At 50.5% G+C, this 13,434-nt stretch overlaps 1 protein-coding gene across 2 annotated transcripts in view; it reads left to right on the plus strand.

The window, feature by feature from the left end:
- Nucleotides 1-13,434, plus strand: part of RPS6KA2 (ribosomal protein S6 kinase A2) — a 160,842-nt gene that overhangs the window by 122,515 nt on the left and 24,893 nt on the right. For both annotated transcript variants that reach the window (XM_068551251.1, XM_068551252.1), the window contains exons 12-13: nt 6,231-6,333; nt 13,031-13,161. In XM_068551251.1, the coding sequence (XP_068407352.1) occupies nt 6,231-6,333; nt 13,031-13,161 (234 nt within the window). The remainder of the gene's footprint in view (nt 1-6,230; nt 6,334-13,030; nt 13,162-13,434) is intronic.

The raw sequence follows: 13,434 nt of genomic DNA on the forward strand, positions 1-13,434 counted from the left end.
ACACCGCTCAACACTAGAGCCTGGCTGGAAGGGGGGCCGTGGGCAGCTGCTGGGGAGATGCTCACCCCAGGATGGTGCCGGAGAAGGGGCTTGTCCCGGGGGGTCCAGGCCAGCTTCGTGAGGTGCGTGGAATGTTCACAGCGCAGTGGCCCTGGGACACTGCAGGCTGGGTTCCCGTGCGTTCCAGAAAGCCCAGGTCTGCGTGAGCTCTGAGCAAGAGCTGAGGTGCCCAGCCATTTAGAGCAGCCCTGGTGCACAGCTGGGCCTGGCTCTGTGGTTGGCGCAAAGTCCCTGGCTTCCTGTACCAAGAAGGTGGCACTTCTGCGTCATGTCAAAGCAATCGGGCTGGAGTTAGGTTGGGAAGTTTCTTTCATTGCTTTTAGCATTTCGTTTCATTTCATTTTGGTTTGGTTTGGTTTTTGAGAGAGACCCTTCTGATGCACTCAGACAACCTTACCTACTGTCATTTCCATGTTCACCCGAGGATGACCAGGCAGGGCCAGAGGCGTGGAAGGATCTCATTGCATCCCTGGCTCTGGATGAAGCAGCCAGAGAGGGGGAGGAGCTCTGAGAGACCACTTTTGTGCACATTGATGTATTTAATGACTACTTGGGGCTCGCCCGTGTCAAGGTGGGCAGGTGTCTGGGACGTAACGATGGAAAGACACAGCTGTCCTCAAGCTGCTTCAAGTCCGGGGGAGACCGCCGTGCAGGCGTGCCGTCATCCAGCCACGGAAGAGGCATGCGGTGGGGCTGTCCCGTCTGGGAGGGGGTGACGCCGCAGAGATGGAGGAGGATTGACGAGGGGGGAGCGGGGGATGGGGGGAGGGAGTCTTCCCAGCAAAGATCTCCTGGGACTGCAGCCTCACTCCAGTCGCTCCGGCCCTTCCCAGGAAGACGAGCAGTCATCCTCTCCAGCTCCGGCACGAGCTGGTCAGCCCCGTAGGGGCCGCTGGGTCCTGGCCAGCGACCGGCCCTGGCTTTAGAGAGACGTGCACGGGATAGATTTGTCCAGATGTGCTCTTTCTGCTTTCGGCAGCTTAGATAACTGGAAACCACAGGGGAGGGAGACGCATTTGCAAAAACTTTTAGTACCAACAGGCCTTCCCACTGCCAGGCAGATGCTCAGAATGGCAGTGACAAGGCATCTCCTTGACTATTCGACTCCACCCCAGAGCCGGCCTCAGGATCCACCCTGGAACATATAAGGATATGATTTCACCTCTGCTTCCTTCTATGACCCAAAACTGCCAGCAGAAGTTTTTGGTTTTTTTAAGTAAATACCTGTCATCCAGCGCTTCTCCCGGGGGTCTTTGGGTTTCCTGCTGGGGCAGAGCGAGTCCGTGGCCGCTGCACGTGGGGGGCACCGCCCCGCTTGTCCTGCTCTGCCATCACCTTGTCCTCAGAGCCTAGCAATTGGCACCTGCCCAGGAGGCATCTTCCCTGCAAGCTCGCTCCCTGCGATAGGAGAAATGAAAAATTGCAAGTTAATTATAGACTGAAAGCCTCTGCAGCCGGTGATGGGAGAGTCGGGCACAGAAGCTGCGTTTACTTTTCCCCTGTGGCTGGAGCAGTGCTGAGAACACAAAAATTAGCACAAACCCAAAATAAGCTTCATCAAAGTTAATCACCTCGGGCCCCGTGAGCCGGGCTCCCCTCGCAGCGGGAATGATGCTTCCACAGCCAAGGCCCTCCCTGTAACTGTGACGACTCATTCTTGCAGTCACTTCTATTAATGCTGGGGGTAGGCTTGTGCTGTTCCTTTTCCTTTCTGAAACCCTTCCAAGCACATCACCGGTTGGCGTGTGTGAGATGGGAGGGATTCCCGGGGGGAAACTGAACCCAGGGCAGCGAGAGGAGCGCGCACCGTCCCTGGGTGACCTGGCATCGTGTGCAGAGCCCCCAAATCGCCGGCCGTGTGGTCTGGCAGGAGCAGAGTGGGGCTCCGGGCCACAGAGGGGGGACCCCTCCGGTTTGGGTCCCGGGAGCTACCGGCTGCCGCCGACATCTCACCGTACCTGGGTCCCTTCCACAGCCCACTGGAAGATTTCTGTCGATCTACTTCCACGTTAAGTACACCAGGAGAACTCACCCTTTCAAGGAGCCGACAGGTGTCTTTGTTCAAAGACTTAGTTGCCCTTTGGCTCGGGGGTTTTGTAAATCCAGCTACTGGGGTTGGAGCAGCTCACGGTGGGGTCACCAGTGGAAGCAGAGCTCTGCACCTCGCGGACCAGACGCCCCGGATCCGCCCACGGCGCGCCGCAGTCATTGAAATTCTTCCTGTTCCTCCTACTGTCCTGCCATCACTCTGCATCTCGATCTGCATCATTTCTGCGTTGCTATTTCAGGAATCATCTCTAACGGTGCCCTTTGCCTAATTGGAGCGTGTTAATTTTGAAATGCCCGGAGCCAAAAGTGTGGGCAGAAAACAGATGTTAGGTCTGTGACCTCGAACTAGCATCGATCTTCTCTTCATTATCCAGTTGCTATTTTTATTTTGCTCCCTCTGTCCTTCCCTGGTCACCTGAAGGTCTTTTAGGTATAAGTAGAATTCGGACACACCTACAAAGAAAATCCCAGCCTGTACGTGTGCGATGTGAAATCCGTTACAGCGTTGCTACAACTTGCAACCTGAGATCATCATCCTGAGATCCTGGGACAAATGCCATGATTTAAAGTGATGCCTGGTGAATTTGGTCATGAGATCCCACTTTCTTTCCATCAGTGTGGGGTAAATTGTTCTAGAGGCTCAGAAAGGGGAATCTAGGTCAGAACTACGCTGCATCTTGTCAAGCTCAAAGTCCACAGAATGCATCTGCCTGTTCATTCTCCATTTGACCCTGTGCACAGCCGCGGACATTACAGAATGGGAAGCAAGGTCACCTTTTCCCTAAATCCTCAAACCCACTCCTAGGTTTGGACACCTGGAAAGAAAGAAAAAACATGTATAAGAATAACACATATTAGCACTTTCCAAAATGTTTATCCAGTAACAGGAAGACATTGACAGGCCTTTAAGACTGCAGCAAACACAAGGGTGCATCCAAAGGGCAGGGTGACCAAACACCCCAGGTGGCCTACACAGCTCTTTGCTGCCCACTTGAAACCAGGATGAAACCGCAGCAACCGCCGGAGACAGAGAGGGTGGTGGTCTGGGGGCCGGTGGGCAGATTGTGCTCACAGGCTCGATCTCTGCAGGGACCAGTGTTGGGGTGAAGAAGGGTCTTCGAGAGGACTTCCTGCTGCCCTCCTGCAAGCCTTGGGAAGCTTTCTTCCACGCTGTCCCTCAGGTCAGTCAGGCTCTCCGTAGCTGATGCACAGGCTTACAGAGGCGGTGTGGAAAATGCAAGGAAACAGAGACATGTGCTTGCACACGTTGCCATGTGAAGCCAGAGGTTGTACACACTGCACACGAGGTTCTGGGACTGGCTCGGTGGGCATCTGGAATTGGGATTCCGCACAGGGCAGGGTGGGGCAAGCGTGAGCCGAGCACCATCCTGGGCGGGGAACCCCGGGTACCACGTCCTCTCTTGCTTCCCGAGTCATCACTAGATACTTCAGTTAAAAGGGTGCGATGCTCTCCACCCAAACCAAGTCCACAGCAGCTCACGGCCAGGGGACAGTCTGATTCCGACGAACTCTTCTCCTTATGGCTGAGGGCTTGGAAGTCAGGGGCTGCGTCTTCTCCCAAGGGGTCAGCCTCCCAGCCAGGACCAGTGAGCTGCAGTCAACGGAGGCAAGTAGAAGAATCGGCCTGGGAGGTGGGGTGAGGAGAGGAACTGAAATGTATGAGCTTCAGCTTCAGATGCAAAATGTCTCTCATTTGCATGAAATGACAACCAGTTCTGTGTGTGTGTGTATTGAGATACAATTGACATATAACACTATGTTAGGTTCACGGTGTGCAAGGCAGAAATAGAGACGCAGATGTAGAGAACAAACATATGGACACCAAGGGGGGAAAGCGAGGGGTGGGATGAATTGGGAGATTGGGATTGACATATATACACTAATAGGTATAAAACAGATAACTAATAAGAACCTGCTGTATAAATAAATAAATTAATTTAATTAAATTTTAAAAAAAGAGACAGCATGGGCTGTAAAAAACAAAAAACAAACCCCCCCCGCCAAAAACTTGGTCATTTGTAAGCTAAACAACAAATAAACTGTTTGAAAAAGAAAAATAAAAAGTAAAAAAATAAATAAAAATAAAAATTAAAAAAAAAACACCATTATGTTAGGTTCAGGTGTACAACATAATGATTTGATCTTTGCATTGTGAAGTGATCACCGCAATAAGTCTAGTTAAAATCTGTCACCACACAGTTATAAGAGTTTTTTCCCTGTGATGAGAACTTCCAGGATCTCCTCTCTTAGCAGCTTTCAGATACGCAGCGCGGTCTTACGAACTTCAGGCACCAGGCTGTCCTGTACATCCCAGGACTTATTTATTTTATAACCGAAAATTTGCACCTTTCCATCCTCTTCATTTCATTGGGTCCATTTCAGCCGCTCCAACCCCCCTCCCCAAACTCCCCCAAGCCCCACCCCACCTCTGGCAGCCACAAGTGTGTTTTTATAATGGAAATCTCTCCGGTAAACAAATTCCCCCTCATCAGAGAAGTAGGAGTCCTGCTGCGGTGGAGGTTCCTCTCTCCCTCCCCCTTCGCTGGGAAGTAGCAGGAGGACCCGTGAAGGCAGAGGGAGAGAATGTGATTTTTACTGGGTCAGGACAAATATTTAACAACCCAGCTCAAATATCGCTGGTGGGAGGGGAGGGTCGAGCCCCGCAGGCCAGGCTGGGCAGCATTTTAATCGGGGGGCCGAGCTCGCCCCTGCTTATTAGATTTCCCCTGACGAGTGCATGCATCAGGGAAGTGCATTCCCACCCTACGGGTGTGTCCGCGTGGAAGGCATCCTCTTTCTATCTGGAAAGGGCTTATAGAGTAACTCAATTCCTAATGAAATCTGTTCACCCAGGGCGGGAAGTGACCGAATAATGCTCAGCTGAATTAACTCGTTTTTTTCTCCTCTGATGGCTCCCAAGTGCACTGCCCCCCCCAGCTCCACATGTGCACCTGCAGCCGCGGCTGCTCTGAGCCCCGGGCGGGAGCCCAGCGGCCACGGGTCAGTGCAGCTGTTTGACGGCGCCTTCTGGAAGGGTGTGTTCTGGACGGGGTCTCCCCTGGGACGGGAAGAGTCTGGAGACCCAGGCCCTCCTCCCGTTTGCCCCTTTGTCGCCCTTGACCCTGGAGGGGGTCTTACCTAATCTTAGCCTGTTTCCTTGTCTGGAAACTCGGGGGACACAATCTACTTTACTGTGTTGTTGAAAGATTGAGAGCGGATCTCCACAAGTCACTGCGTCCATTTCCAGACTCCCCCGACCGGGGTGGGGGTGGGGGTGGTTCCTGAGTCCAGACCTGGTGAAACAGGTGCTCCGAGAAGTGCCTGAGCCTGGTGTTTCCAGCCGGGAAACAGCCCTGATCAGCCCTGGGTCGGGACCCCTTCCAGCGGCAGGAGTCCTTGCTGGGCCTGAGAGGCTTGGAACGATGTGCGTGAGACCGTGGCCTCTGCATCCCACCAAAGGCAGCGCCGCATGTGGCCAGTTCTCTGGCTGGTGCTCCGTCGGGCCGTTAAAGTGCGCAAAAATGTGTAAACAAACCCAAAAGCCCGACGCAGCCCCTCGACTGGAGCAGAGGGGTCTGGACACCCAAATCTGGTGGCAGCTGGAGTAGGTGCCCCAGGGAGGTGCACAGACATTGGGGTGTGGGTGAGGAAGGACCTTGATGGGGTCTGTGTCCCCGCAGAGCAGGGTCCCAGGTGCTGGCTCCGAGGTCGCCGGGGCAGGGGGGACTCGCCAAGGAGCAGGGCTCTTCCTGCTGTTACCTGGGGGTGGGGCAGGGTGCAGCTGTCCTGTCCGATTTTACTTGAAGAAGAAGATTCTACTGCCCAAAAAAGGTTGAAAACCATTGCCCTAAAATCAAGAACACTTAGATGTCCCCAAACCCTTTTCCCTCGAACAATGGCTTTTATGTCTCTTTATAAACTATGTAACTATATTCTGTGTCGTATACAATAGATATCATAGTTTGTGTGTGTTACTAAACGTGTCAGAGCTCTGGGAGGGGCCGCCGCGTGCTGGCACCTGACGGGCAGGTGGCACAGGTGGGTTTCCCGCCCGCCTTCTCCCTGCTGGCCCTCAGCGCCCCGTCTTGCTGTCCACGCAGAAGCTGTACAGGAAGGAGATCAAGCCGCCCTTCAAGCCGGCGGTGGGCAGGCCGGAGGACACCTTCCACTTCGACCCCGAGTTCACGGCGAGGACACCCACAGGTGTGTGCAGGCAGGGAGAGGGGGGCGGACCTGTGTGCCTTTCCCATGGCGGGTCCTCCAGCCTGGCCGGGTAGGGACAGGCATCCAGGAGCCAGAGAGCGCCATGTTCAAGGGCGCTTCCATGGGCTACAGTCCTCAGTTCTGTTTGATGTTCTGGTTCCTTTGCTCGTAGCAAAGGCTCGCGTGATGGAGCCACTCATCAGTTGGCCCCCAGGTAACACCCAGCTGGGAGACTTCCCAGGTGTTCTGTATCCCCCGCCCGCCTCATGCTGCCTCTTGGCCTAAGTTGCCAATCCAGTGACCACCTGTCAGAGGGACACACCCGGGCAAGCTCGAGAAAAGAACCTCAAGACAATGAAAATCTCTCGTTTAATTAGGGAGGTTTTACGGGAAGAGGGAGCCTGTCGGTTAAGTCTGTTATTGTGTGGATTATTGCTCTTATTCATGCAAAAAAACAAACACCTGTTTGAAAAGTTGCATCAGCTACTGTATCTCGGCACAGCAGATGGACTTGGGTATTTAGCCTCTATGATACGTCTTAAATTACTCCTAAGGTCTACCAAATTCACTCAGAACTGGTCAGCTCCCTTTAAAATTTGTCATTTTGTGATATGAATAAATTAATATTAACCTTTTTCAGATATGGTAATTGTCCTAGTCTACCCAGGCGGCCATAACAAAATACCACAGACTGGACGGCTTCAACTAGAGAAATTTATCGTGGTTTCCCGTGTGAGCTCTCTTCTGGGCTTGCAGACGGCCTCCTTCTCTCTGTGTCTTCACATGGCCTTTCTTTGTGCTCGAGGAGAAGGAGAGAGAAGTCCCTGGTGTCCCTTCCTCTTCTTATAAAGACATCAGTCTTGCTGAAACAGAGTCCCACCCTCATCACCTCATTTAACCTTAACTACCCTCCGCAAGACTCCTTCTCCAAATACAGCCACATTGGGCTTCAACTTGTGAATTTTGTGGGGCACAGTTCAGTTCATCCCAGTGAAGGTATGGTGATTTTGTCTAAAAAACAAATTAACAAGCCCCTTCTGGAGATATGGGTGGGAAAAGTTCAGCCAGTTGGTAGCTCTTGGGGCTGTGTGACGTGCCCATGGGGGGGTTCCCATGCTTTTCTCACTGTTATTGCATCTAAAATTTTCTGTGATTAAAAAAGGATCATGAAACAAATAGATGGTCAGATACAAAATATCAAGTAGATAAAGTTGCAACAGAGAATCCACTGGGCTCCCTCTGGTTTAAGCTGTTGGTGAGAGCCCGTGTCCCACACGCCGGCAGGGGCGGGGGGCACATTAAGGGTGTGAGCTCTGTGCAAACACAGACGGTTGGGGGCATCCATGGGGCCGCTGGTGGTCCCAGGGCAGCTCCTGGCCCACACAGCAGGGGCTCCAGGACCAAGACAGAAGCAAATTCTGGGGGCTATCAATGAGGGAGTCGGGATGCAGACGCTCACTCATTTCTTTCTGCAGCCCCCAGATAAAACTAAGACTGTCCTCAGGGACAGAGCTAGAGTGATGCCTGCTGTCACAGTCTGGGGTAATCGCTGCTGCGAGATGTACCGTGGCTCCCGAGGAGGTGGAGGAGATCTAGGTCTGTCCTCTCTAGTAGAGACGGTCCAATGTTTCTCCAGTTCTCAACAGCGTCAGAAAGTTCTTGGGTGTTGGGGTCAGTCCTTCCTGTTGACAAAATTGACCCAATTCACAGAATCAGATTACTTTTTAGCTTCAGAGTTTGGAAAGACGGGGCAGGATTGGGGATTCCATCCCGCGTGTGCCCGCAGCTCACCTGAGCAGGTCGCTTTCTTTCTCCTCCTGTGGTTTACCTGAAGGTAAAGGAACACAGAAACGATTAACCCTGACAAAGGACACTGCCTGTCATGACCACCACCCACACGACCTCCCGGTCCTTAATGAAATGTGCACTGTTTCACCGAGGGTTTCTGTCATTCGGAACTCTGTGCTTAAAATACTGAAATAAAGACCATGTTTGTGCTGCCTGGCAAGGAAATGCTCATACAGTCAACTCAAAATTATTCACCTTTACATGCTTTTTGTGTTATCCGTGAAGAGTTTAAACTCCGACCTAGTCGGCCTGTGTGATTAGCAGGCTTTTTTTAACACCTCATAAACCTTTTGTGCACAGATAATTCAAATTTATATTATTATTAGCTGAAGGAAAACATAATTAGACACAATGCATTTTAATGACGTCCAGAAATGGCTTTTTTACTCCTTACTATTTGGATTTCTCCAATCAATTGTACTTAAAGTCAACTTATTGCAGGACACAGTTTGCCTTTGAGGAGGTAGTAATTGAAGTGCCGAGACACAGAAAAATCATTCTCTCTATATTTATATATTTATAAGAGAGTAGAATTTTCTAAGCACATGAGCTGAGCACCCGGCTCTCAAAGGGCGGCAGAGGTGATGTGATTCTGAAACAGCAGATAATCCACATCCTGCGTTAGACTTGGATGCTGCACTGTCGGAATTTTTTGTAGTGGCCTTAAAGTCTTTCTTTTTTAACTTAAACCGATGCTAAAGTTGGTGGATATTCCCTGGAGACACACCAGCTGCCCATCAGAGCCTGCTGACCGATGGGAGATGCCACTGTAAGATTTAAAAACCCAGAAATGTATGGCACAAGTCAGAAATCACTCCTAGGATCAACAAAGGTTGACTGTACTCAGCTTTAAATTTCCTTTCATCCAACTCACATCTTTGCTCTTCTTTTAGTACTGATCTAAAAATCGGCGTTCCCTAGCCAGTTATAAAGTGTGTTAAATGCCGTTGATACCACCTACCATGTGGTCACCATCTAGCTACACGGACCCAGCGTTGGCTGTGACAGCCTCTCGTGAAGTACGTGTGAACCTCAGCTGATCTCTTGGTCTCAGCAGGGAGAGGCAGCCCAGGCACAGAAGGCATGGCCCTGGGCTTCACGCCTCCTTGGTGGTTGAAAGCCCTTGCTTATTTGATCTACAGACTTTCCATTCACTAGGGAAGGTGTGTCAGTTCAAGTTCACCGGACGGTACCTCCCCACCACGCGCACACTCCCAGGTGCTGTAACTGAGCCTCCATCAACTCGGCCCTCAACCTGTGCACAGCTCACGCTAGTTCCTGGGACGGGCTCCAGTTCTTCCATCTAAAACCTGCGCCTCGGGGCTTGACGGTGGCTGAATGGATGCTGTATCCCTGTGCTTGGTGCAGACCTAGGGCAGGACACAGTGGCCCGGGGGATTTTTAAGAGCAGGCAGACCTCAAAGCCAGAGTCCTCTGCAGGGCAAAGAAAGGCAAAGCGCAAAGCCAGCCCGGGAGCAAAGCCCAGCATCTTCAGAGCACGCTTGCTGCCTCTGCTGTCTTGCGGTGCATAATTTCCAAATTCTAAAAACGACTCAGCCGAGCCTTGTGCTTTTTAATTAAGCTTCTCTAGCCTAGCATCTTATTTCCAAACCCAGTCATCTCTGATCTCATTAACTCCGGGGTGACTCTGGAGCGCTTTGCGAGGTAACAGGTACGGGGCTGAGACCCGAGTCCTCTCCCTCGTGGTCCAAGATACTGAAGGTACGGTGGGCCAGGCACATGAAGCCCCCTGTCATGCAGCAAGGTCTCCCTGGAAGAGCCGTGTGGGCCACCAGGTCGGCCGCTCATCTGCAGGGAGAGATCCCATGTCACGCAGCTCGTGGTGTAGCTCCCGGGTGTGGAAGGAGCGCCCCAATCGCCTTTCCCTCAAAATAAAATGCTCAGGAATAAAACCCACATTCTCTGCATCAGCTCACCCCTCCAAGCCCCCCACCACCTGCTCTACCATGAAAGCTTTAGTGTATTGTTTCCACATCAAAGTGAGGTATCAAGACCAAGTAAAAAGGTAAAAAGTAGAAAAGCAAACACCCACTCCTATGGCCTTTCCAGTCCCACTCTCCAGAGTTTTCTATATAATATGGATTTAAATCTTACATATGTACGTTGTAAGAAAAATTTAAATCCACATTATATACTTTATGTAGTATTACAGATTTATATATATATATAATGCCTAAGTGATAGAATTTATGTTATCATATTGTTTATATATTGCTTATGAGTTTATTGTAATGTGTTTCAGTACATATATAGCTGATTTCACTTTGTTATACAGCAGAAACTAACACACCATTGTAAAGCAATTATACTCCAATAAAGATGTTAAAAAAAAAGTTTTTAAAAAATTAAAAAAAATTTTTTTTCCTGCAGTGTGTACGTTCTACAGCTTGTTTTCTCTTTTTTGACTTGACAGACTATTGTGTCAGTTCATACAGCCGTGTCTCATCCCGGGTATCGTAGTCTTACTAGTGTGACCTGCACCCATGAACATTATTGGTCTTGCGCATGGTTTCCTCAGTGGTGAATATTCAGGTTGTCTCCAGTTTTTGTTTGTTTGTTTGTTTGTTTTGCTATTACAAATATTGCTAAGACAAACATTTTCTTTTTTTCTCTTTTTTAAAAGTTTTTAAAGATCACATTTTGTTTGTTTTTAAATTTTATTGACGTATAGTTGATTTACAATGTTGTGTTAATTTCTGCTGTACAGCAAAGTTACTCAGCTATTCATATATATATATTCTTTTTCACGTTCTTTTCCATTATGGTCTATCACAGGATATTGAATAGAGTTCCCTGTGCTCTACAGTAGGACCTTGTTGTTTATCCATTCTACGTATTATAGTTTGCATCTGCTAACCCCAGACTCCCAGTAATTCTGTTCCCTAGAATTACTTCCCCTTGGCAACTGTAAGTCTGTTCTCTATGTCTGTGAGTCTGTTTCTGTTGTGTAGATAGGTTCATTTGTGTCATATTTTAGATTCCACATATAGGTGATATCACATGGTATTTGTCTTTCTCTTTCTGACTTCGCTTAGTATGATAATCTCTAGGTCCACCATGTAGCTGCAAATGGCATTATTTTATTCTTTTTAAAGGCTGAGTAATATGCCATTGTATCAGTATATATCTACACCAGGACAAACATTTTCTACATTTATTTCTAAGCACTTTTGAAAGTAATTCTGTCAGATAAATTCATAGAAGTCGAGTTGCTCTTCAAAAGACAGGTGTATTTTATACTTTGGTAGATAACTCCACTTCTACCTTGCAAAGATTATGCCAGCTTAGGCTCCCACCTACCACCGCAGTGTCCAGCCCCAGCCAAACCTACATGCAGCTGGTTACTTTACATTTTGCTAATTTGTTAGGCAAAGTGTTACCCCGGTTAAATGTGTACGTGCCCCCATTAGAGGGACTGAGCACCTTCTCAGGTAGGAGAGCAGTCGGTATCTGAGTCCTGCCCCCATTTTTCTTCTGGGCTTGTTCCTTTTTTCTCATTGATCTCTGGGAGCTCTTTGCATATAGAGAGTTTGGTCCCTTGTCTGTTGTATATGATGCAAATATTTTCTCTCCACCAATCTTTTATCCTTTTGTTTTTCTTAATGATAAACTTGAACTGGGACCCATCTCGACAGCAGTCAAGCCTTCAAACAAATCGACAGAGCTTATAGGGGTCACGGTTGAAGGGCTCCCTGAGGGTCCCTGGGAGCAGAGTACCCTGCGTGCTGCCCTCGAGCTCCTCAGGCCTGGGGCAGGGGGGACAGAAGAGGCACCAATGCCCGGGCCTGCGTCCCTGTGCCCGGTTCCTGCTGACCTGAGAAACTCAGAGGGTGGCCTCCTCTGCCCTGGCCCAGGAGTGACAGCTCACCCCGAGGTTGCTGGTGGCTCTGGGCTCGGTCTGGAGTGCGCAGGGCAGAGGGTTGCCGCTGAGAATGAATATCTAGTAAGTGATGATCAGTGATTACCCTCACGTTTTTGTTCTGGGTATTTTTGCCGTGTATCAAACCACTGGCACCACCCAGAATAAAGTGTGGTTTCATATGGTTCAGCCTGTCTAATCTCCGTTTCACCTCGTTCTCCAACACACACACTCACCACACACACACACCTCACACCTGATACACACACACCAAACACACGTGTGCACGCACCTGACACACCGAACACACACACGTGCACAACCTGACACACACACACACACCTCACACCTGACACATACACACACCTGTCACACACATGCACACATCACACAGGTGCACATGTGCGCACACACATGCACACACACCTGGCACACACCAAACACACGTGCGCACACACCTGACACACACTGAACACGTGCACAACCTGACACATACACACACCTCACACCTGACACACACCAAACACATATGTGCACACACCGAACACACATGTGCACAACCTGACACACATGCACACACACCTGACACACACCATGCACACATGCACATACCTAACACATGCACACCTCACACACACCTGACACACACACATGCACATATGCACACCTCACACCTGACCCACACACACACCACAGAGATGCACATGTGTGCACACACATGCACACACACACCACACACACCTCACACCGAACACACACACGTGCACAACCTGACACACACATGCACACACACACCTGACACACCACACACACGCACACCTCACACACGCACACATCACAGAGATGCACATGCATGCACACACACACACCACACACACCTGACACACACCACACACACACACACACATCACACACCCACAGGGTTACCTCACCACGTCGCGGCTGTTGACTCTCTGGTTGTACCTGCAGACTCACCTGGCGTCCCCCCCAGCGCCAACGCTCATCACCTGTTTAGAGGATTCAGTTTTGTGGCCTCCAGCCTGGCCCAGGAGCCCTCGCAGCAAGATCTGCACAAAGCCACAGTTCACCCCGTCGTGCAGGTAATCGGCCCCCCGTCGTGCAGGGGATCCCGTAGGGCCTGACTCCGCTCACCCCCAGCAGGTCGGGGCGAGGAGGTGGCCGCACTGAGGGGACCCGTGAGCCGTCTCCGCCGAGTTGGGGTTCACTTCCTAAACGAACCCCTCCCCCCGCCTCCCCGGGGTCATTGAGACGGTGATCTGAGCCATGCTTCACTTTCGTCCTCAAGACAGAAAGAGTCCTGAGAAGGATGTCATCGTGTTGTGTCTGTGGCAGGAGCCCCGGCAGGGGTCACG

The sequence above is a fragment of the Eschrichtius robustus genome, chromosome 9 (assembly GCF_028021215.1).
Source record: "Eschrichtius robustus isolate mEscRob2 chromosome 9, mEscRob2.pri, whole genome shotgun sequence".
NCBI classification, from domain to species: Eukaryota; Metazoa; Chordata; class Mammalia; order Artiodactyla; family Eschrichtiidae; genus Eschrichtius; species Eschrichtius robustus.